This window comes from Lepidochelys kempii, chromosome 1 (assembly GCF_965140285.1).
Source record: "Lepidochelys kempii isolate rLepKem1 chromosome 1, rLepKem1.hap1, whole genome shotgun sequence".
Lineage (NCBI taxonomy): Eukaryota > Metazoa > Chordata > Testudines > Cheloniidae > Lepidochelys > Lepidochelys kempii.
In genome coordinates this window covers 134765719-134791499 of record NC_136380.1, presented here as the reverse complement: position 1 = coordinate 134791499, position 25781 = coordinate 134765719, and the positions used below count along the sequence as shown (strand labels likewise).

Below are 25781 nucleotides of genomic sequence, written 5' to 3'. Positions count from 1 at the left end.
CACGCTCTCAAAGAAACTGCGGAATCACCTGATCAAGATCCTCTACAGCAAACAGGGAAAGATTAAGAATGAGCTCTCAAAAATGGATACTCTCATAAAGAACCAACCTTCCACACAAACTTCCTCGTGGCTGGATTTTACTAAAACTAGACAAGCCATTTACAACGCACACTTTGCTTCTCTACAAAAGAAAAAAGACACTAAACTTTCTAAACTACTACATGCTACAAGGGGCCACAGCAATGGTTCCCTCACCCCACCTAGCAATATTGTTAACCTATCCAACTATACTCTCAGCCCAGCAGAAGCAGCTGTTCTATCTCGGGGCCTCTCCTTCTGCCCCTCCACCCCCACGAACATGATACAGTTCTGTGGTGACCTAGAATCCTATTTTCGACGTCTCCGTCTCAAGGAATATTTCCAAAATACCTCTGAACAACATACTAATCCACAGAGGTCTCCCTGCCAACACTACAGAAAGAGGGATTCTAGATGGACTCCTCCTGAAGGTCGAAACAGCAGACTGGACTTCTACATAGAGTGCTTCCGCCGACGTGCACGGGCTGAAATTGTGGAAAAGCAGCATCACTTGCCCCATAACCTCAGCCATGCGGAACGCAATGCCATCCACAGCCTCAGAAACAACTCTGACATCATAATCAAAAAGGCTGACAAAGGAGGTGCTGTTGTCATCATGAATAGGTCGGAATATGAACAAGAGGCTGCTCGGCAGCTCTCCAACACGAGTTTCTACAAGCCATTACCCTATGATCCCACTGAGAGTTACCAAAAGCAACTACAGCATTTGCTCAAGAAACTTCCTGAAAAAGCACAAGATCAAATCCGCACAGACACACCCCTGGAACCCCGACCTGGGATATTCTATCTACTACCCAAGATCCATAAACCTGGAAATCCTGGGCGCCCCATCATCTCAGGCATTGGCACCCTGACAGCAGGATTGTCTGGCTATGTAGACTCCCTCCTCAGGCCCTACGCTACCAGCACTCCCAGCTACCTTCGAGACACCACTGACTTCCTGAGGAAACTTCAATCCATCGGTGATCTTCCTGATAACACCATCCTGGCTACTATGGATGTAGAAGCCCTCTACACCAACATTCCACACAAAGATGGACTACAAGCCGTCAAGAACACTATCCCCGATAATGTCACGGCTAACCTGGTGGCTGAACTTTGTGACTTTGTCCTTACCCATAACTATTTCACATTTGGGGACAATGTATACCTTCAGATCAGCGGCACTGCTATGGGTACCCGCATGGCCCCACAGTATGCCAACATTTTTATGGCTGATTTAGAACAACGCTTCCTCAGCTCTCGTCCCCTAAAGCCCCTACTCTACTTGCGCTATATTGATGACATCTTCATCATCTGGACCCATGGAAAAGAAGCCCTTGAGGAATTCCACCATGATTTCAACAATTTCCATCCCACCACCAACCTCAGCCTGGTCCAGTCCACACAAGAGATCCACTTCCTGGACACTACAGTGCTAATAAACAATGGCCACATAAACACCACCCTATACCGTAAACCTACTGACCGCTATTCCTACCTGCATGCCTCCAGCTTTCACCCTGACCACACCACACGATCCATCGTCTACAGCCAAGCTCTGCGATACAACCGCATTTGCTCCAACCCCTCAGACAGAGACAAACACCTACAAGATCTCTGTCAAGCTTTCTTACAACTACAATACCCACCTGCAGAAGTAAAGAAACAGATTGATAGAGCCAGAAGAGTTCCCAGAAGTTACCTACTACAGGACAGGCCTAACAAAGAAAATAACAGAACGCCACTAGCCGTCACCTTCAGCCCCCAACTAAAACCCCTCCAACGCATTATTAAGGATCTACAACCTATCCTAAAGGATGACCCAACACTCTCACAAGTCTTGGGAGACAGGCCAGTCCTTGCCTACAGACAGCCCCGCAACCTGAAGCAAATACTCACCAACAACCACATACCACACAACAGAACCACTAACCCAGGAACTTATCCTTGCAACAAAGCCCGTTGCCAATTGTGCCCACATATCTATTCAGGGGACACCATCACAGGGCCTAATAACATCAGCCACACTATCAGAGGCTCGTTCACCTGCACATCCACCAATGTGATCTATGCCATCATGTGCCAGCAATGCCCCTCTGCCATGTACATTGGTCAAACTGGACAGTCTCTACGTAAAAGAATAAATGGACACAAATCAGATGTCAAGAATTATAACATTCATAAACCAGTCGGAGAACACTTCAATCTCTCTGGTCACGCAATCACAGACATGAAGGTCGCTATCTTAAAACAAAAAAACTTCAAATCCAGACTCCAGCGAGAAACTGCTGAATTGGAATTCATTTGCAAATTGGATACTATTAATTTAGGCTTAAATAGAGACTGGGAGTGGCTAAGTCATTATGCAAGGTAGCCTGTTTCCTCTTGTTTTTTCCTACCCCCCCCCCCCAGATGTTCTGGTTTAACTTGGATTTAAACCTGGAGAATGGTCAGTTTAGATGAGCTATTACCAGCAGGAGAGTGAGTTTGTGTGTGTATGGGGGTGGGGGGGATGTGAGAGAACCTTGATCTATGCAGGAAATAGCCCGACTTGATTATGTAAAGAGTTGTCACTTTGGATGGGCTAGCACCAGCAGGAGAGTGAATTTGTGTGGGGGGGTGGAGGGTGAGAAAACCTGGATTTGTGCTGGAAATGTCCCACCTGTTGATCACTTTAGATAAGCTATTACCAGCAGGACAGTGGGGTGGGAGGAGGTATTGTTTCATGATTTCTGTGTGTATATAAAGTCTGCTGCAGTTTCCACGGTAAACATCTGATGAAGTGAGCTGTAGCTCACGAAAGCTCATGCTCAAATAAATTGGTTAGTCTCTAAGGTGCCACAAGTACTCCTTTTCTTTTTGCGAATACAGACTAACACGGCTGTTCCTCTGAAACCTGTCATATTACTGTTTTTTGAGAAAGCTATAAGCAGCAGTAAAGACAGACACTAAAACTGTTCGCATTGGTCTTTTATTGTGTTGCCTCCAGACCCTCTGTTCTGACAATACCAGCCTTATCTGCTTGTTTATCAGCTTCTCATGCAAACCTCCATGCATCTTTTCGCACATTGCCCTTTACTCATGGAACCCCTTTTCTAAAGTAATCTGTAAATCCCTACCATCTCCTCCTTCAAATCCCTCCTCAAAACCCACATCTGTCATGAAGCCTATTAGATATCAGCTACCTAACAACGGTTAGGTTGGTGGGGGCGGGGGGGAGGAAATGTGGACACTTGGCATCTACTTCATTTATAGCCTTTAAAAAAAAACAACACAGACCATATCATTGTATTTATTTGAGTATGTCTCTTTCCACATGCTTTATATGTCCATTGTCTAAGGTCCTGATTCTGCAACTGCCTCTGTGTGGGTGGACACCAGTGTTGAAGTCAAGGTAGCTCCTCATGCATGCAGAGCTTTGCCCCTATGGAAGCAGTGTCAGGGTCTGGGCCTAAGAATGCAAGCTCTTCTGAGCAAGAAATGCATCCTTGTGTATGTTTATTCAGCACCTAGCTCAACAGGGCTCTGATCCTGATTGGGGCTCTGTGCACTAGTGCAACATAAATAATAAATAATAATAATATAGTTAATAATAATGGTGCAGAAGGATAAATATATTGAAAATGAGAGAAAGGTAGAATATCAGAGAAACCTGCCTTATTTGCCAATGGGCTAGGGAAAGGATTGACATTCAGTAATGGCATTCAACTACCAGGAGGGTCTGGGTGGAATGAAAAGAAAAGAAAATAGCTCATTCACCAAGCAGGTAAAAGGGAGCTGGTCTTCAAATTTATCAGATATCTACTACAAGACAGTCATGCAAAAGAGCAGTGGCCAGAAACAGCAACCTGATAGGAATCTCAGTACCTTTCCAGCTGGACTTCTCAGCAACTTACAAGTGCTACTGGGGGAAAAAAACAGTTATCAACTAGTAGGTGTCTGGTAAATTTTTCATACTCTGCAGTAATGGAGTATGAGCTGAATGGAGGTTGGCGCTGAGTGGTAAACTCAAAGAGTAGCTAGCAGAGGAAGGAGTTAATAAGTACAGCACATTCAAAATTTTAGTCATGCAGTAAACAGCAGACAGCAAAAAGGGACATTTTGGGTGCTGTAATGTCATGACATTAGCAGGTTGTAACGAGTGAGGAGATGGGCTAAAGAACGAAGCAAAAACTGAAATAAAGAGTGGCTAATGAAAGATCCAAGGAGTCTGGATGTGAAACATACAAGACTCCTGTTTACGACTGAAGACAATGAAGGATACATGCAGTGCAATTTGTATCCGATTGGAGAGAGGCATGCACGTCAGTTGAAGTCTCAGGCTTTGTCTCCATTGCAAAATGTTGTCATCTGAACACGGTTGTGAACATTTGTGATGATAAAATGCTGGACATGATGTAGCAGCCAACATAGATCAGGATGAATCATGTTCAGCTTTGTGGTAGCTAATTGTGTTTATACCTTACTTGCTGAGCTGAGTTTAAAGCACTGATTGCAACTATGGCCTGGTCTGCACTACAGGGTTTGGTCGATGTAAACTGCCTTGCGTTGGCCTAGTTGTGGAAGTGTCTTCACATAAATTTGACTCCTGCCAATGTAAGTGCCTCTTTACGCTGATTTGGTAACACCACGTCCCTGAGTAACATAGAGCCATGGTCAACATAATTAGATGCAATATCAGTGTAGTCACTATGTTGCTTATGTCAACTGTTACTGGCTTTCAGGAGCCATCCTGAAAGCCCCACACTGACAATCAGTGTTGGATTAAGGCATAAACTAACTAAGCCACAGTTTAGGGCCTCGCTATACGAGGGGCCTCTGAAAAAGAAAAAACTGACTCAATTTCAAATTTTATCAAAATCACTTGATAAAGGAGATGTGGGAAAAAGAAGATTCTCTCTAAATATAGACATTTTAGTTCAACTATGACAAAAATATACACATCTGGCTACACAAATACCCTTACCCTACCCTTACCCTTCATTAATTGTTCATTATTGACAGGTGGGAGGCCAGAGCTGAGAAAAAAATGATAATTTCACTTGTAAACTTAGTATTTCTATGAGTAACTCTGCTATCTGTCTTCTAAAGCAGCGTTTTGCTGGCCAGCTGCTACTAGTCAAATTTTGACCATGCCTTCGTAATGTATTTAAATAAATAAATAATCTCACTGCCAATAAAATCGGGAAAAATGTGTGGTCGGAGATGGCAGTTTTGTGAAGCAATCCTGCCACGCTCATATTCGCATGGGACTCATCCTAGGAGTGACATCATGTATAGCAACAGGTTTCAGAGTAGCAGCCATGTTAGTCTGTATCAGCAAAAAGAACGAGGAGTACTTGTGGCACTTTAGAGACTAACAAATTTATTTGAGCATAAGCTTTCATGGGCTAAAGCGCGCTTCATCAGATGCATGCAGTGGAAAATACAGTAAGAAGATATATATATCTTATATCTTATATACACACACACAGAGAACATGAAAAAATGGGGGTTGCCATACCAACTCGAACGAGAGTAATCGATTAAGGTGGGCTATTATCAGCAGGAGAAAAAAATGTTTGTAGTGATAATCAGGATGGCCCATTTCAAACAGATGAAAAGAAGGTGTGAGTAACAATAGGGGGAAAATTAGCATAGGGAAATAATCTTTAGTTTGTGTAATGACTCATCCACTCCCAGTCTTTATTCAAGCCTAATTTAATGGTGTTCAGTTTGCAAATTAATTCCAGTTCTGCAGTTTCTCATTGGAGTCTGTTTTTGAAGTTATTTTGTTGAATAATTGCGACTTTTAGGTCTGTAATTAAGTGTCCAGGGAGGTTGAAGTGTTCTCCGACTGGTTTTTGAATGTTATAATTCTTGATGTCCGATTTGTGTCCATTTATTCTTTTGTGTAGAGACTGTCCAGTTTGGCCAATGTACATGGCAGAGGGGCATTGCTGGCACATGATGGCATATATCACATTGGTAGATGTGCAGATGAATGAGCCTCTGATAGTGTGGCTGATGTGATTAGGTCCTATGATGGTATCCCTTGAATAGATATGTGGACACAGTTGGCAAAGGGCTTTGTTGCAAGGATAGGTTCCTGGGTTAGTGTTTTTGTTGTGTGGGGTGTGGTTGCTGCTGAGTATTTGCTTCAGGTTTGGGGGCTGTCTGTAAACGAGGACTGGCCTGTCTCCCTAGAACTGTGCGGGTGATGGGTCGTCCTTCAGGATAGGTTGTCGATCCTTGATGATGCGTTGGAGAGGTTTTAGTTGGGGGCTAAAGGTGATGGCTAGTGGCGTTCTGTTACTTTCTTTGTTGCCTGTCCTGTAGTAGGTGACTTCTGGGTACTCTTCTGGCTCTGTCAATCTGTTTCTTCACTTCAGCAGGTGGGCATTGTAGTTGTAAGAACGCTTGATAGAGATCTTGTAGGTGTTTGTCTCTGTCTGAGGGGTTGGAGCAAATGTAGTCGTTTGAGCTTGGTTGTAGACAATGGATCTTGTGTGGTGTGGTCTGAGTACTTGGAGGCATGTAGGTAAGTATAGTGGTCAGTAGGTTTCCGGTATAGGGTGGTGTTTATGTGACCATCGCTTATTAGCAGTGTAGTGTCCAGGAAGTGGATCTCTTGTGTGGACTGGTCCAGGCTGAGGTTGATGGTGGGATGGAAATTGTTGAAATCATGGTGGAATTCCTCAAGGGCTTCTTTTCCATGGGTCCAGATGATGAAGACGTCATCAATATCGCGCAAGTAGAGTAGGGGTGTTAGGGGATGAGAGCTGAGGAAGCGTTGTTCTAAGTCAGCCATAAAAATGTTGGCATACTGTGGGTCCATGTGGGTACCCATAGCAGTGCCGCTGACTTGAAGGTATACATTGTCCCCAAATGTGAAATAGTTATGGGTGAGGACAAAGTCACAAAGTTCAGCCACCAGGTTTGCTGTGACATTATCGGGGACACTGTTCCTGATGGCTTGTAGTCCATCTTTGTGTGGAATGTTGGTGTAGAGGGCTTCTACATCCATAGTGGCCAGGATGGCATTTTCTGGACTCTAAGATAGCTGGGAGTGCTAGTAGCGTAGGGCCTGAAGAGGGAGTCTACATAGCCAGACAATCCTGCTGTCAGGGTGCCAATGCCTGAGATGATGGGGCATCCAGGATTTCCAGATTTATGGTTCTTGGGTAGCAGATAGAATACCCCCTGGTTGGGGTTCTAGGGGTGTGTCTGTGCAGATTTGTTCTTGTGCTTTTTCAAGGACTTTCTCGATCAGATGGTGTAGTTTCTTTTGATAACCCATGTATAGCATGTAATCATGTATAGCATCCCCCTTGGCTGGTAATAACTAGATGGCTGCCATCTTTTGTTTACGGTCCTGCATGCTCAGTCGTATAGTGCCTTTACTACTGGTTTTCTTAAGTGTTAGTGTGTTCTTTCTTCCTTTGATCTGTACAATTGTGTATTTTAGTGTGCATGCCACTTTCTGCTTCATGCGCTATCCATGCTTCAAGTGATTGAGTTTGCAAGTGATCATCTTATGGACTTGGGTCAAGTGAATCTTGAGGAGGATAAATGTGTGTTGGCTTCCCTCCGTCAGTTTTGGGAACCTGCACAGTAAATATCAGAGAGTGCTAACGAAAGGATAAATAAAGGGTTTTGAGAGAAGTGAAGAAAGATATACATATATATCAAAATATTCTGAGTACTTGGTGAGCAAGTTATTTCAAACTATGTGCATACATGATTTATAGGCTATTGATGCCTATAATATTCATTATATTTGCTTGAATACAGGCTAGTTTTACTCACTTTCTCAATGCCTGTCTAGAGATTACCAGGTTTTTTTCTGGTAAATTCTTTCTTTCTCTTTCAGCATATAGCTTGTTGTCACTCTTTGTGTCTGAGGTGTTTACTTGAGATTAATTAGTGGTCCTGGGGGAGATAAAGGATAGAAAAGTGAACGCAAAGAGAGAAGTCTGCCTAGAAAATGCTGCAAGAAAAGCTATCTGCCCTAAGTATTCTGTGCATCAAAAGTGACAAACTCCGTAGCTTATCATTTGAGGACATCATCAATGACTTTGCTCTCCAAAAATCATGAAAGAAAATGTTTTACATTTCAGTGTTAAAATTAATGTGATGTGCAAACAGATATACTGCAGGTTGTACTGCTTCCATTAACTAAGCTGGTCTGTGTAACTGTAACTGCTTTTGTGTTGCTGTAGAAATAAACTTTTCATATCTACTAATTAAGAAATCATAGACAAAATATGTTAATTTGGAATTATTTTATAATGCAAATAGGCATATAGTAAGATATGTGTTTTAGATTGTTGTTCTATTTTTACTTCACCTTTATATATATGCAAAAATAAAGCTTTTGTGTTTATATATTCAGTGTCCTTTCTGTGAAAATTATATATATATTATATATATATATTTAATGGTATGGGTTCTCTTACCCTTGACATAGTTTAGGGCCTCAGAATGTCATAATCTGGCTTCACTGACAATACAATTGATACAATTGCTCCTGGTGAGAATGCGCACCACTGACAAAAGGAGTCAAGTGTGAACACACACAAGTGATTTAATAACTGTGGTGGCTATATGCCAACATAAGTCAAGTCAATATCATTTTGTAGAGTAGACATGGCCTATGAGTCTGATGATCCATCTGTGAATTGCTAAACCAGCACTTGTGACTGGCGATCCAGAGTTGGATCACTTGCTGAATATAGGCAGATAGTATACAGGGCAGCCTTGAATAGGGGAAGTGGAGCCATGGGACCCCTTCCCCACTTTGTGGACAAGTGCAAAGGGAAACAACTTGTGCCTCCCTCTCCCCCCTGGAACATTAACCTAGGCAACCCTTCCCCAGTGATGGAGTATTAGGGAGGGTATGAGAGGGCATTCAGGCTGCATTTTACAACTGGATTCTCTGGATGATGATGTCCAGGTGCATTTCCCGCAGGATAACCGGGGCAAGCTTGACGCAGCTTCAATTCACAGCATCTTCTCACACTTTTCTTGTCCCCATAATGTTCCTTGATAAGTCTGGAGGAGGAGGAGAGGAAGAGAGCTGATAGCTGCAGCTCTATCAGGCATGCAGCTAACACCTCTGCAAAAAAGTTTGCGCATCGCACATGGGTTCCAATATTGCCAACACTTGTCATGTAGCTCCAAACCCAAGGTCAAATAACTATTCATATTTTACATTTTATATCTTCTTTTTGGTACCATGTGTAGCCCTTCAGCCAGGTGACGCTGACAGCAACAAGGGCTGGGTTCAATATCTAAGGGTTCCTCTCAACATTACAAAACCTAACCAGCACCACCCTTCACTCAGATATATAGGTGCCGACTTCCCCACTTTCCCCTGGGTGCTCAACCCTCCATCTGCCTTCAGCCCCGCCCCCACTCCACCCCTTCCATGAGGCCCCGCACCTGCCCCGCCTCTTCCCACCCCTGTCCCCATTCTAACCTCTTCCCCAAAGTCCCCGCCCCCACTCTGCCCCTCCCCTCCCCTATTCCAACTCCTTCCCCAAATCCCCGTCCCGGCCCTGCCTTCTCCCCTGAGCATGCCATGTTCCCGCTCCTCCTGCTCCCTACCAGAGCTTGCTAATGCCACCAAACAGCTGTTTGGCAGCAGCTGTGTGGGAAGCACTGGGAGGTAGGTGGAGGAGCATGGATGCGGCATATTTGGGCAGAGGAGGAGGTGGGGCAGGGGCTGAGTGGAGCTTGGCTGCCAGTGGGTGCAGATCACCTACTAATTTTTCCCTGTGGGTACTCCAGCCCCAGAGCACCCATGTCTGATGGACGAATGTCCTTTTAATACACCACTCCCTTTTGCGCCATTGCGCAGCTAGCTATTAGCAGTCAGTAAAGTCAGAGAATTCAGTGGTACATTTGCAGGGGTTCACGTCTCACCCATGAACGGGGGATTGACTAACACCCTTGCTGCTGCTCTCCACTGTCACCATTGTCTTTGTCACTGCTTGTTGCAACAAACTTTATCACTTCTCATTGCTGTCTCTGCTGCCACTCGTTGCTGCATTTGCCACTGCTCACTGCTGTCTCTGCTACCTTTGCCTCTAGCTGCAGTATCATGTTCTGAGGTTCCTTCACTTAGCCCAGTTCTTAGTGATTTCAGCAGGTAGTGAGGAAGCTCACTACTACATCCTCCTTGTTGTCTTTCATCGCAAAACTATCCCCACAGCTCATCACTAATTTCAGCTCTAATGACCACTGAGCAGATACAAGGACTCTAAATTGAATCTGATCATCTGTTTTTAAACATAGGAAAGAAAAAAATTCAAATCTTTGTTACTAGAGTTCTTTAAACAAAGACTTTAACACCAGGTACTCACCCCTTTTGACTTTCACGTGAATTTGTCATCACTACCCTCACTACCCTGTGCTTAGTGAGTGAGGTTAAAGTTAGGGTGACTCTCCCCACCAAACTAGGGCATATTAAGTACAGTTCTGCTATCCTTTTCTCATTAAATAAGGATAACAACATTTAATTAACCATATGTTCAAGACCAAAGTGAATTTTAACCCAAAACAGCCAAAATAGATCACTTGGACAAAGCAGGTCTGTCTGATGATCACCTAGGCAATATAATATAATTAATTGAATTAATATAATTCAATCAAGTATAATTCAGTAAACTTCTTTTAGTAGTAGTAGTAGTATATTGCAGGAAATTGTCAGTCTACCACACCCCAGTTCATCACTAGGTGGCAGGGAGAGCACATTCAGATGTTGGCTTGTACCTGCATGAGACCTCACTGAAAGTATTAGAATGCAAAATTTAGCTTTAAATAGAACCTTAACTGCAATGTCAACTGGGGGTAACTAGCATAATCCAGTAATTAAGCAGTGGAACAGTCTCTCTTGAGAAGTGGGAGAAGCTACATTTTATGATTAAAAAAAACCAAAACATTGGACAAAGCACTTGAAAAACATAGTGTAGAGAGAAAAGGAGTACTTGTGGCACCTTAGAGACCAACAAATTTATTTGAGCAAAACCTTATGCTCAAATAAATTTGTTAGTCTCTAAGGTGCCACAAATATTACTTTTCTTTTTGTGGATACAGACTAACACGGCTGCTACTCTGAAACCTGTCAGTGTGGAGAGAATCCTTAATTTGAAGGTGGATGGCTGAATATGCCTCTTCTCTCTGTAAGTCCAATGGCCAAAAGCTTCAGAGGGGAAAGAGCTCTCTGCTCCCTCTATTGCTGAAAAGGAAAAAATTCCTCTGGTCAGCATAATTATACATGAACTTAGATTTCATAGGATGTGGGCTCCCAGAGAAGCTTGAGAGGGCAAAGAGCTGGTTTTCAAGCAGTCAAGATTCTAGGCTGAGGTCCTAAGTGCTCTTGGCTCCCCTCTTTTGGGGGCATGCTGAAAGAGGCAATGCAGGCTAATTACAATGTTGAGAGAAGATGTAGAGAACAGCAGAAGAATTGAGTGTACTACCATGAGGTCCTGGTTTTCCAGCACCTTAGTAAAGCTGAATCACTAAGCTGGGGCAGGCAGTTGTGGTTCCGGACAAGCAGCTTTCTTAGGACAAGAGAGACATATTCAGACACTCTACTACTAATCCCTGATCCCAGCTATGAGTGGGGTTTGGTGGATGAGTGAGGTGGTATGGTCAGGCACTTTTAATACCTGTGAAACATTCTCACTGGTGGGTGGGATGGGCGTTAGATGGATTGCTGGAAGGGGAAGTTTATTTTACTCTTTATTTGCATACCTGTGTGTGTGTGTGTGTGTGTATCTATCTATTTATGTTATGTTGATATGTTTTTCCAAGCTTATGACTGTGTTCTCTTTCCCTTAATAAAGATGTCCTTGTTTGTACACAGTCTGGGAGCGTGTTTGGGAGTGGAGAAGTCCTGCCTGTGAAGGGAGTGTTTGGTTTTCCTAGGGTTTTGGGTGGGGTCAGTTATTTGTTTGGATTAGTTATTTGTCAAGAGTGACCCTAGATATATTGAACACGGCTTTTTTTTTTTTTTGCTGCTATTAACCACGTGGTAAAACACATATATGTCTTTATTTTTGATTACAATAATAATGCTTTCAGTCTTATTGCTGTTACCCATGCCACCCCATGGACTCTTGTCAGATGCCTCTTCTAAGCGCTGTTATTCCGCTGGACGTTGTCAGCGAGAAGAAGCAGAGTCTGAACTCAATATAGTATTTTTTCTTATTGGTTAGACAAAACAGAAGAATCTTCTCAGCTGGTACAGGATGGGGAAAAAAGCAGAGGATTTACACTAATTTACACCACTTGAGGATCTGACCCATATAAATAGAAGGCAATTTGCCTATTACTGTAGCCATTCTCTGAGGCCATTGGCTTTCTCTGAAAACATCAGGCTGAAGGAACAGCACTATAACGGAAATGTATAGTTATACAAGCAAGGGGAACAGAGGGCAGATATCCCACTTACTCTGCAAAATTATGCTCTATAGTATTTACGACAGATTATAATCAGATCGGAATGCGCCAAGTGATTTAATATGGATGATTTACTGGGCTTTATACAACCAGGCATTTGAGACAATAAGGCCAAAAAAAAAAAAGTTTTTGAACATCCACCAAAACCTTTTTGAAGCAAATGAACTTTCCACTATAAAAATAATTCTAGCAAAATACTGGGAAATAAATTTAAAATCGAGTGCTGTTTACAGAGACTTCATTTTACTCCCCCTAGGTAGCAATAGCTTCAGCGGACGACAAGTGACAAATCCAACACCACAAACGTCATTCTGCGCCAGCCCGTGGGCATCCCACACACGAGATCCACCCGGTTCTCCGGGCAGACTCTGCTCTCGGGAGGCCCCCGGCAGGAACAGCTGTGGGGCGAGCGGCGGGACGGCGTGCAAGTTTGCAGAGCACCTGCTGCTCTGTCAGACCTGGCCCCGCCATTGAGTTTGTCCCCGAGTCTCGGGAGCAAGAACCATCATTCATACACCTGCATAACGGGCGAAGGTGTAACGCAAGCTGTGGTTATCCCGAAGAGGGAAAACACGTAACACGTGTCATGAAATGGAGCTCAAGCCCTGCTCCAATATGCGTAAACATCCTGCCATGAAACCCAATAGCTGTGGGATAGCTGACAAGGGACTAAAACCAGCGAAACAACACCCCGGGAGGGGCTCTTGCCCCCAGGGCGAGAGTGGCAACACCTCCTTCCCCGTCTCAGACAGGCAGCAGTTGGGGGAGGGGGCCCCTTCATGTGGCCGTGTACTTCTCTGGTGGTCACATGCCTGGGGAAGTTTCAGCCGCCTTTGGCTATCCCCCCCTCACCCCCGTTTCGCCCGCCCGTCGTTCACCCGGCTGCGCTCGGAGCGGCGCTCGGGGATGCGGGGAGCGGCCGGCTGGGGGAGGCAGCCCCAGGGCCCCCGACTGCCCTCCCCGCCCGCCGCGTCCGGAGGGGACTGGGCAGACCCCGTGCGCATCGCTGCCGCGGGGGGAGTGACTCTGGCAGGCTCCAGAGCGCCGCGATAAAAACTCCCGCGGCGGCTGCCTCCTTCCCTCCCCTTTTCTCGGCTAACCCCGCTCCCCGCCCGCCGCCCGGCGCAGTGACCGCGGCGGCTGCGAAGCCCCAGCGCGCACACAAGGGCGCCCTGCGGCCAGCATGAGCCTCCGGCCGCCCGCGCCGGGACCGGCCCCTGCGGGCTCCACCTCTGCAGCAGCAGCAGGCGCCCCGCGCGGCGCGGGCACCCGCTGACCGCCCCGCTCCGGGAGCCGGAGTCGTCGCTCGCTCCGCGGGGCGGCTGAGAGGGGAGGACGCCCACCCTCCTACCCGGGGACGGACACACACACATTCCCCGGGGCGGCCGCCACCATGTCCGCCCAGAGCCTGCTGAACAGCGTCTTCTCCTGCTCCTCCCCGGCCGCCGCCTCCTCCAAGAGCCTCTCCAAGCGGAGGCTCCGCCAGACCCGCAGCCTGGACCCAGCCATCATCGGCAGCTACAGCCGGGAGGAGGGGGACGGCCCGGCCAGGGCGCCCCGGGCCAGGGCGGCCGGCGGCCCCTCGGCGGAGTGCCTGGCCGCCTTCTCCTCCCGCGCCCTGCTGCGCCCGGGGGGCGGCCCGCTCTGCGGCTCGCTCTCCACTCCCAGCACCCCGCTGGAGAAGTCCCCCTCGGGCAGCTTCCACTTCGAGTACGAGGCTAGCCCCCGGGGCAAGAGGAACACGGCCTGGGAGCTGCCCTTCCTGGCGCGCACGCCCTCCGCCTCCGCCCTCAGCGCCCCCGGCGGCGGCACCGGCACCGGCACCAACAGCATCTTCTCCTCCCCGAGGAAGTGGCTCCAGCAGAGGAAGGGGCAGCAGGCGCCCAGCAGCCACCCCTCCTCCTACATCGTGTGGAAATCCGAGGTAGGACTCCCCTTCAGCGCGAGAGTCTTCCCCTCTCCCCCCCCCCCCAGGCCAGCTGGGCCGAGAGAGGTGGCAGGATGCACCCTCCTCCCCGGGATAGGGCTCCCGCAAATCCCCAACTTCCTCAGGTTCCTTCTGCCCTGAGGACAGGCTCCCTTGGTCCTACGGGGGTGGGTCTCCCCCCTTCTACGTATCGGGAAAGGGTCCCTGCTCATCTCTCTCTTCCCAAGTTGCTGAGCTATCCACGAGCTCCTGGGTTGCGTTAGTCAGATACTAGGGGCAGTTGGCTTCCGCTGCTGCTGTTGTTAGAGGTGAAAGGAGGAGTTGTGTGAATGAGGAGAATCCCATGGCTCTAGCAGGTGCCTTGATCTGTCAGTAAGGATGGGAGAGCACTTGACAGGTTTGGCCGATAGAGTGCACCTAGAGGACTTAAGGAGAGTTTTGAGTGTTTGTACGCTGCGTTTCCATCCTGGGCTGAGTCCGGGAAAGCTCGACGGGGGGTGGTGGGGACTGACCTGTACATGGGTCTTGCTGTATGTTGGTTAAGAATTGAAATATGTGATCCGTCACAATGTCTGAAGTCTGTTCCTAGAAATTCTTTTATTCTTCGTGTTTGTAGTAGAAACAAGCAAGAATCAAACATACACACTCACACAGAATTATAAATGTTTATGGATAACTGTAGATATTAACGGTTGTGCACTCTTCAAAAAAACACATACACTTTTTCACAGATATTTCTTTAAAGAATATACAGGGGTTTTAAAGTTAAACTCGTTGATCTGTTTTGTTGGCAGGGTAAACTTTTGTATGTTATGTTTCAAGGTTAATTCCATATATAGTTGTATTGGGCATGTAAAACACTCCCCTCCCACTCTAACACCTCATAAACTTGAATATGTAATGGCTTCTAACAAGATAGACACATTATTTTTAACGTGCACACCCAGTGATCTCAGTTTATCTGACCACATAGATGTGTTGGAGCCACAGGAGGAGCCACTGCATTCCAAAACTAATCTAATTTAACAATGCAAATATTTATTGGTTTAGTTTATATCTTATGTGCTTATCATAGCTGGTTGACAAAGCTATTAAAATAATGTGACATTGTTAGTTGATTGTAATTGGTTTGAAGATTAAGCGTAGCTGTAAACTACTTAAATTTAGATGTGGCACAAGTTCTCTCTTCTATTTTTGGTACATAGTTTTTATTTTGTTAACTATTTTTGTTAAATATTTTTGATGCATTCAAACTGCAATTAGAAGGTAACTTTCTTCCATAAGGACAATAAGGTAGAGATATAAGGTACATTTCCCACTCCTTAAGAAGAGCTTTGTGTAAGATGGAAAGTTTGTCTCTGTCACCAACAGAAGTTAGTCCAATAAAAGATACTACCTCATTCGTCTTGTCTCTCTAATAAACATTCTTCCATTATCAATAACCATTTCTATAGCAGTTAATGAAATCTCATCCATCATTCCAGTATTGATGTAGAATTCTTAAGTAAAATGCTTAATATGAGTATGATTTGTGGTTCAAAATGAAGCTGAAAGCTATCATGATAGAGGAATAGAAGATAATTGTAAGAGCAAAATATAACACTAAACATAAAAGCTCTCAACATCTATCAATGCTGTATGGTAACAAAGAGCTGTGTACTAGGATGTAAAGGAGACTGGAGATTTTATACATGGTTCGGAAAATAGAAACATTGAAAGTTTTGGTCAGAAGTTATTCAGAATTTTCTAGATGTAAACACATTTTAAATAATTTAGGAGATATATTAAGTAGATGTCAAAGAAAATTTATGGGAGTAGCAGCTTTAGTAGCAAAGACATGCATAGTGAAACACTGGACAAGGTAATCTGGAATTTAATGTCAGCATAAATTAAGGGTAGGAATGCATGTGCTCAGTCATGATGAGTTCAGAACTGGTAAATAACACTTTCTAGGATAATTAAGGTGTGTGGTTTTCATTCGGTGATTGCTTAATCTAGTCCAGGATTTAGGCAGCCCATGGTCCTCCATCCTGCAAGGAGCTCTACATAGGTAGATCCTTGCATCCTTCCCCACCAATCCCTAGTGAAATCAGTGTGTGTGGCTGGAGGGATGTCTGTATGGAGTTCTTTGCAGGATCGAAGCAATGTGTGGTGAAACTGTACAGCACTGGATGTGTTCCTCAGTCTGCAAACTAAAGAGCAAGGGGGATTGACAGTGTTGGTGTGTATCTAGCATTCTTAGGTAAATAATCTTTTTTTCATTCATTAGGTGTCTTATAGCTCTTTACCACATGGAATTTTACAACATGGGACCCTTAGTTGAATTTAAACGCAGTATGGTTTCATATGTTGTTTGTTTCAATGCTGTTCTTTTTCAGGTTTTTATTTTATTCCATGAAATTTGAATAGTTTGTATTTATAACTATAATTTATAAGGTTAAGAAAATGAGTATGTTAATAAGTAATCTCTTACACTTTGAGGAAGTCATTTTGGCAAGGACAGATTTTTAGAGAAACAGATACATATGTGTTTAATGATACACTTTATATGCTTTTTTTATTTAATTCACCTTAAGGCTGAAATTTCAGTGCAAAGGAAGAGATTTGAGGAAACTTCCAGCAGTTCAAAATACAAGTTTAGGCCCCAGCCCTTTTAAATACATGTATCTGGCCCACTGAGCAGACTCTTCTGAGGCTTACTACAGCTCTGTAAGACTGCAAGGGTTAGTCTATGTGAAGCCCCTTGCATGATTTGGAATGAAAGTTTCTTTTCAACCATAGCCATAGCATTTGCTATGGATGAATGCTGGAAATGTAGAGATATGATATGTAGTCTCTAACAAGCAAGTTGGCTTGGAGTTTGAATGTGAAAACTGAAGTGAATAAGGTGGCAGGGTTATGTGAAGATCCTTCCCATACAATAGTAATACTGTACTTGGCAGTTATAGAGCACTTTATATTGGCAAGGTGCTGTGCAAACATTAATTACTCACCCATATAGTCAGCAATCATTACAAATGTAAATAACTAATCTTTAAAAAATGTATGCAAGCAGTCTTCCCAATTGAATACATTAGTAAAACTTCTATTTACAGGCATTAATTCTATTTCAGCTCTTGTAATGGGTATTTGACCTAGTACCATCAGAAAATCATGTTTATAAACAACCTATTTAATTATTTCATATCCATTCTTTATTAATTAAAGCCTTATCCCTAGGCTGGGGAATAAAGAATTCTGCTTTTACAGTGCAACACCATCATTGTGGCAAAATGAGTTGGTTGACGTGTTAGAGTAGAATGATCTGAATGGGTGAACATGAGGTAATTATTTATAATACTGTAACTTTAAAAGATACAAAATCTAAATTATCACATCCCGTGTAGCACATCTATAGTTATGTCAGATGGAAAAAGGAAGTTCATAATGGATAAGAGTTTACTCAGCTATTAAAAACTCTGCTATAGGCTAAAACTGTACATAGAGGCTTTATATATATATATATATATATATATATATATATATATATATATATATATATATATATCCATAAACAGCTTTACATATACATATAACTTCCAATTTATTAGTTTTAGAATTATAAAATGAATTACAAATACTTCTTATATTAATTTTACTCCTACATTTTTTGATATAATTATACTTATTGATAAGTGGTCAGAGCGAAATAATGGTCTAGTGGTTGGGCAGTAACCTGGGACTTGGAAGACCTGCTCCACCTCTACAGATTTCCTGTGCGGCGGTTGAGCAAGTCACTTAGCCTCTCTGTGCCTCAGTTTCCCATCTGTAAAGTAGGGCTACCAACACTGCCCTACCTCGTATGAGAGTTGTAAGGACAAAGACATTAAAGATGGTGAAGTACTCTGATACTATGATGATGAGGGCCATGTAAGTACCTGAGGTAGAGGTCCAAATATTTCCCCATGTGCACAGTGAAAACAGCTAAGCTACACACTGAAGCATTTCTAGAGGAGAAGCAGAGGTGGTGCCAGCCTCTTCCCGGTGGGGAGGCTGAGGTGGCTAGACAGAAAATTGAGGGTGCTGTGCCCCCCCTTGCCATGAGGTGCTGCCCCTCTCCATGGTCCTGCCCCTGCTCTTGCTAAGTTCTGGCCTTGTCTCCTCCTCTCTTCTCCCCGAGGCCCCATCCCCCCGGCCGGGGCCAGTGGTGCTGGAACTGGGGTGCTGGAAGTGCTGCTGTACCCATGGGCTTGAAGTAGTAATAACAAAAACCAAATACATGGTTTCCATCATCAGTATCCCCACTATAAAAATTGTTCCAGCACCCTGGCTGGGGCTGTAGCTGCTCCTCAGCTCCCTGTTGCCTTTCAATGGCTCACAGTTAGTAACTGTTGCGGGGTGGGGGGAACCCGGCCAGGAGCCCCCTCTCTCTCCTCTCTGCCTTCAGAGCTGGGTGGCAGGAGAGTGGTGGCTGCTACAGGGGGGCTAAGACAAATTATGGGGTGGCCATAGCTCCGCAAGCCCCCCCCCCCCCAGCACTGCCCCTGAGGAGAAATATGTAGGTAGAATCTCTTTTCTTCCTATCTTTGGCCGAGCAGTTCCTATAGCTGTTTGCTCCAGTTTCCATGACGCTTGCTGCCAGATGGGGAAAGAGAAGTAGATGGGCAATTAGAGGATTTGTCTTCAAATCAAATGGTAGATATTAAAAAAAAATAACCTGGAGAAAGATATTCTGCATCTGCCCCAAATCCCAGCTGTGTACTTATATGCAGAGAGCCCCCGTGGAACTAGGCTGCCATGGTACATAGTATGTGTGGAAACGTGTCAGAATTTCATATCCTCCTGTCACTTGAACAGCTGGATAAGAATGACTTGCCCAATTCTATTCAGACTTTACAGAACGTGCTATATGTGAATCACTCACTGTTCAAAGATCTCTGTCATAATTATGCATGTGAGGCCGAGCTAAGGATAGTGTTACTTTTTTATTTCAGTTATTTGGCTTTGGCATTTTATAAATAAACATTCTTTGGAATGATTTCTGAAGGTTGACATGTAGCTTTGCACAATTTGACATTCACTAATGACTTTAAAAATCAAAGTTACGTGTGGGATTGCAAGCTTCAATAGTAAACCATGCTAACCAAATCATGTAAAGTTATTAGGCTTTAAATGGTCTTTATTCTGCTACAAGATTCTAATGGACCTGAAGGAATGGTGTAAAGACTCTCTAGGGCAGCAATGGGCAAACATTTTGCCTGAGAGCCACATCGGGTTTCCAAAATTGTATGGAGGGCCAATTAGAGGAGGCTGTGCCTCACCAAACGGCAAAGGGTGGCCCGGCCCCTGCCCCCATCTGACCCCCCTGGCTTCTCGCCCCCTGATGGCCCCCCCCGGGGCTCCTGCCCCATCCAATCCCCCGTTCCCTGTCCCCTGACACGCCCCCCCCGGACCCCTACCCCATCCATCCCTCCTTGTCCCTGACTGCCCCCCGCCACCCCATACAACTCCCCCTCCTTCCTGAATCCCCCCCAGGATCCCTGCCCCCATTCAACCCTCCTGTTCCCCGCCCTCTGACTGCCCCGACACCCCCACCCCCTGACCATCACCCCAAACTCCCCTGCCCTCTATCCAACCCGCCCTGCTCCCTGCCCCCTGACCGCGCTGCCTGGAGCACCGGTGGCTGGCGGCGCTACAGCCGCGCCGCCCAGAGCACCAGGACAGGCAGCCGCACCGCCCAGCTGGAGCCAGCCATGCCACCACAGAGCACAGGGTCAGGCCGTGGGTCTGCAGCTGTGCTGCCCAGCAAGAGCTCGCAGCCCCGCCGCCTAGAGCTTTGTGCCAGTGGCACAGTGAGCTGAAGCTGTGGGGGAGGAGGAACAGCAGGGGAACAGGGGAGGAGGAACAGAAGGGCTAGCCTCCCGGGCCAGGAGCTCAGGGGCCAGGCAGGAGGGTCCCGCGGGCCACTGTAGTTTGCCCACCTCTGCTCTAGGTGCTTTATCTGTTTTTACTTCTCAACTCTTGCTTTTCAGGTGCATTGATGGTAACTGTATGAATAAGAAAGTTTTATAATTAAGAGAATATTTTTAAGTGGTGCATTTATTATGTATTATTTGTATTACTGTAAAACTGCAGCAAGAAGTCTTTCTTTGCTCATATGTGACCTATTTAAGTAAGGGCTTCATCCTGGTTGTACTGAAGACAGTGGAAATACTCCAGATGTGTTCCTCAGTTTCCTTTCAGATGTCAGCTCTGCTTTTAAGAAATTTTCTTCAAGAAAAAATCCTGTTTTTCACTTGCCAAAAAAAGTCTTGTTTTTAATTATTTTTTTCTATTTATTAAATATTTTACATATAAATTATGTTTGTTTTTAAGTAAACTGAACATTTTTGAAAAGGTTGTATAAATACTTGGATGATTACGCCCCAATTCCGCAAAAACTTTAAACATGTGAATAGTCCCATAAAAGTTAAGAATGTATGTGTTTGCTAGATCATGGCTTCAGAATGTATATATCTTTTTAATGACTGAAATACATTTGCAAACTGAAAAGTCTAGCAGAATTTAGAATGAAATATTAGTTTTAACAGTCAACTTATGTAAAGTCTGCTGCTTATTCTTCTGCACTTGACATTAGAATAGAAAACCACAATGTGAAAGGTATCTGTTTTGTTATGCTGTGGTGGAGAAGCTTCCATTTTTCATACCTGTGTCTATCTAGTGTTTGCTGTGATGAGCTGGATGGGAGGATAGCCCAGGATTCTCCTAAAAGATCTACACAATTCAAATTATAGTCTGATCAAAACCAGCAGGAGAACACTTCAACCTCTCTGGCCACTCAGTAAAAGATTTAAGGGTGGCAATTTTGCAACAGAAAAGCTTCAAAAACAGACTCCAACGAGAAACTGCTGAGCTTGAATTAATATGCAAACTAGATACCATTAACTTGGGTTTGAATAGAGACTGGGAGTGGCTGGGTCATTACACATATTGAATCTATTTCCTTAAGTTAAGAATCCTCACACCTTCTTGTCAACTGTCTAAATGGGCCATCTTGATTATCACTCCAAAAGTTTTTTTCTCCTGTTGATAATAGCTCATCTTAATTAATTCGCCTCTTACAGTTTGTTTGGCAAATTCCACCTTTTCTGTATGTATATATATATATCTTCTTACTATATGTTCCATTCTATGCATCCGATGAAGTGGGCTGTAGCCCACAAAAGCTTATGCTCTAATAAATTTTAGTCTCTAAGGTGCCACAAGTACTCCTAAAAAGAAAAGGAGTACTTGTGGCACCTTAGAGACTAACCAATTTATTTGAGCATAAGCTTTCATGAGCTACAGCTCACTGTGAGCTGTAGCTCATGAAAGCTTATGCTCAAATAAATTGGTTAGTCTCTAAGGTGCCACAAGTACTCCTTTTCTTTTTGCGAATACAGACTAACACGGCTGTTACTCTGAAACCTGTCATTATGCAAGGCACAAGTACTCCTGTTCTTTCTGCTAATGTACTGTGTCTATTGCTCAGGAATAAACAGTGTACACATCCTAAGCCAACACACTGTTTTGTAAAAGCTCTTGTTAAAGTAATGGCAACACATCAGTGCATGCTTCTTACATCTGCCACCCTTCCATTTTCCCTTCTGGTTGTTGGGAAGGAAAAGGAACTCTTTTTCCCACTCCATTTCCAAGTGCTCTGGAGTACTGTAGCAAGGTGGGGAGTTAGCTCCCCTACCCTTCCTCCTGGGTGTTGTGAGAGACACTTCATTCGACACTTTTGCTCAGTTTGGATGGCCCTCCGTCATGAATAGCTCCAGTGCACTCTACTGCTGCTTAGAGCTTTTCCAAGCTGCAACAAAGTGAAAACTGGCATTATTTTTGTCAGTTTCCCTACTGCCTGGGTAGGGTTCTGAAAAGAAGCAGAGCAATAAACTAGGGGCTCATTAATGTCACTGTAAGTTGCTGGTTGGCAAAACTATGAGCAAAAGCAGGGGCACTGGAGCTGCCTGCCTATACATTTGGGGGGACAACGCTGCTTTAGTTTAATTATTTCACAATTCATCTTTGAAATCATAAGGGCTGATAACTTAAGGCATGATTTTCAGAAGACGTTAGTGGGAGCGCTGCACAATTGAAAATCAATCCCTTAATATTTTAAAAGCTTAATTCTGTAGACACTGATAACATCAGCCCCTATCTGCCCCCTCACTTGCCAGCGTTTCTTACTCACCTTGCTGGGTAGGCAAATGGTATTTTTAAACTTAGTGCTCAGGAGTTAAAAAACTACACTGACTGGGATGGGGCACAGAAATATCAAGATAGAAAAAGAGCAAATCATACTTCATTAGAAGGCTTTCTAGAACTTAATGCTATTGGTAATTGGATTGAGGGGTACTTTTATGATACAGGTGAATATTTCCATGGTGCCTCGTGTGGATAGTATCTCTGAAGTCAATGGGACAACTCAAGTGAGTAAGGGCTCTTCACACGAATATGAGTTTGCAGGATGAGATCCTTAAGCATCAGTGATTACATTGCACTTGATGTTTAGACTGTTCAAAAAAAATGTTTAGACTGGGGAAAGTTTTTCTGCAATAGTTTTTCTACCTACTGTCACACCGCAGCTTTTGTGCAAAATTTCTAAATAAAGAAGCTTCTCTTTTATAGTTTATCTGCAAAAACAGAAGCATGGAGAATTCTTGTTTTGTATTCTTTGATCATTTATAAAGAAGGCCTGAAAGGGATATGTTTGTGTCTTAAATATTCTGTAGCTTCCTTATTTTGAAAAATCAAAGATGGGTATTGAATCTGTAGCAAAGGCATTCTTTCTCTAAAGTTTTCATTAGGCATTAGAATTAGAAAGGTGTTAATGTGACAGCTTCCCTTTTGATAGCCACATTGAGGATTGAACTGGGGATCTCCAGAGCTACAAGCATAGATGGCTACAGCTGGAGCTGAAGAGGCAATGCTCCCTAGGTGGCTGCTGTAGCAATTTATATCTTCTGTAGGTTACCACAGAAGGGAATCTGAAACACATGACATGCTCACCAGCAGAGGCGCTGACTTCCCCAGTTACCGGGGGGTGCTCCACCCCTTCCCCCAAGCCGCCCTCCTGCCCTGCCTCTTCCGCTCCTTTTCCTCATCCACCCCCGCCCCCCCAGCACCTCCTGCATGCTGCTGAACAGCTGATCGCAGCGGGCTGGATGCACTGTGAGGGAGGGGAAGGAGTTGATTGGCAGCCCCACTGGCGGGTGGAGGGGTGGACGGAAGGGGGAGGAGCTGATCCATAGGGCTGCCGGTGGGTGCTGAGCACCCCCTATTTTTTTGTGTGGGTGCTCCATGGAGTCAGCGTCTGTGCACACCAGTGAATTACATTAACAATGAATACATTTAAACAATTTGAAGAGACCTTCCCCAGCTCCTCAGCTTTCAGTCTCTTGTAGTGTCACAGTATTAATTATTCTCCTGTTGCCACAGTTTAGAAGACTTGAATTCCTATTGTAAAAAAACCTGAAAAAACCAAACACTTTTGTCACAAGTTTTTCAGATTTTCCTCTTATTTATTAAAAAGTTGGTACAAAAAAGGCACAAGCTCACATTTTTTTTTTTACTTTGCCAGGTTCCCTTTAATGTGTAGTGTAATATCCTAGAACATAAAGGATGTGTGTTGTGGTTGGAACAACGCTGCTATTTTGAAATATAACTCATGCACTTCCTGAATTACATTCTTTTTTAACTGAACCAAGGGGTTGGGATGGGAGGAGAAGAAGCCAAATGCTACTCCTGCTTAACAGCAACTAAAGGAGGGGCAGGGAGGTAAACTGGGATTCAAATTACAAGACGCTTATTAGCCAGAAGCTGATATTCAGGGCTCAGTCCTGCAAGACATAGAGCACTCTGATCTTAAACTAGCAAAACATTTAAGGATATGCTTTACTTTAAGTGAGACGTCCCACTGAAGACAAAGATATTTGGAAAAATACATGGTTTTTTTTTGTTAATTTCTTTCAATCATAGATCTTCAAAGCTGTTATTATTGGTCTTCTGTCTGTTTTTTCCCCTTAACAATGATTAATGTCTATACAAATACCTGGCCTGCTTTTTCATTTGACTTTAACCTTTCCTTGCATTACCTACAACATCTACTGCAAGGTAGGTGTATATTTCATTGTGGTTGAGAGCAAGCAGGATTAACTAATTGGACAGATAATGGTGCCTTTGAGAGATGTTGGAACTCTGCTGAGCTTCCCCTGCTGGACATCCACTGGATGGTTGTACTGGACCCAAATAGTGAATCCCCATGGGCTCTTGGCTTCCTAGGGCAGAGCAAAGTTTAGGCACGTAGGCACATGCTCAAGGTGCTGACTCATGTCTGACACTGCTCAACCCTGGGAACCTGCAGTCCTATTGCCTAGACCCTGAAACTAGTTTTTCCCAGTTTTCTCCATGTGATCCTCTGGCCAGCCTGCAAGCCCTTTCAGGTGATCAGGGTCCCCCATCAGGTGATCTGTTTCTTGGTTATCACACACCTGAAGTTCAGAATGAAAAAAATAGTTTATTTTAGCTCTGCTACCTTCTGTAGCCAACTCGTTGTATGGTGAACGTAGACCCAGTCGAATGTTAATGAGTCTTGATGTTCCTGTAACATCTGTCAAGATAGGGTTACATGTGTTAGCGTCACATGTGTTAGCAAATGGCTTGTTCAATGTACATGATTCAGGGAGTAAATAATAAAATCAATCAAAATTTGTAAGTTTTACATATGTTTTTAAGTTTTGTAGCTGTGTTGGCTTCAGGATATGAGATAGACAAACTAGGTGAAGTAATATTTTCTATTGGACTAACTTCTGTTGGTGAAAGAGACAGGCTTTCAAGCTCCATAGAGCTCTTTTTCAGGTCTGGGAAAGCTCTGTGGAGCTTGAAAGTGTGTATCTCTCTCTAACAGAAGTTGACCCAATAAAAGATATTACCTCACCCACCTTGTCTATTAAGTTTTACATAGACAGATTTCCTAGACTGTCACAAAGGGGTACATTTGAACATTAGCTCAGTGTGTGAGGATTTAAGTGAGCAACTCATTGATGCACATTTGTAGAGAAGTTGAGAATATATGCCAAAGGTGTAAAGTACGTTTGTAAATATGGGTTAAATTTGATTTAAAACAATATAATCTTGAATTTGCATACAAAGATCACGCAACTCCAAAACATGCAACTGATTTGTTGAATGTGGTCCACAGTGATTTCACAATGACTGAGCCTTCATAAACATTGCTGTAAAAGAGAGAGGTTGCAACGTTTCAAACCACTGTTCCTATGCTATTTTCAGTTTTTAATTTCTAGTT

The 25781-nt window shown here is 44.1% G+C and overlaps 1 protein-coding gene across 1 annotated transcript in view; it reads left to right on the top strand.

Moving 5' to 3' along the window:
- The first annotated feature begins 13408 nt into the window (after window positions 1–13408).
- ARHGAP6 (Rho GTPase activating protein 6) overlaps window positions 13409–25781 on the top strand; it is a 500263-nt gene continuing 487890 nt past the window's right edge. The window contains exon 1 of the mRNA XM_073354775.2: window positions 13409–14452. Coding sequence (XP_073210876.1) covers window positions 13922–14452 — 531 coding nt within the window. The 5' untranslated portion in view covers window positions 13409–13921. The remainder of the gene's footprint in view (window positions 14453–25781) is intronic.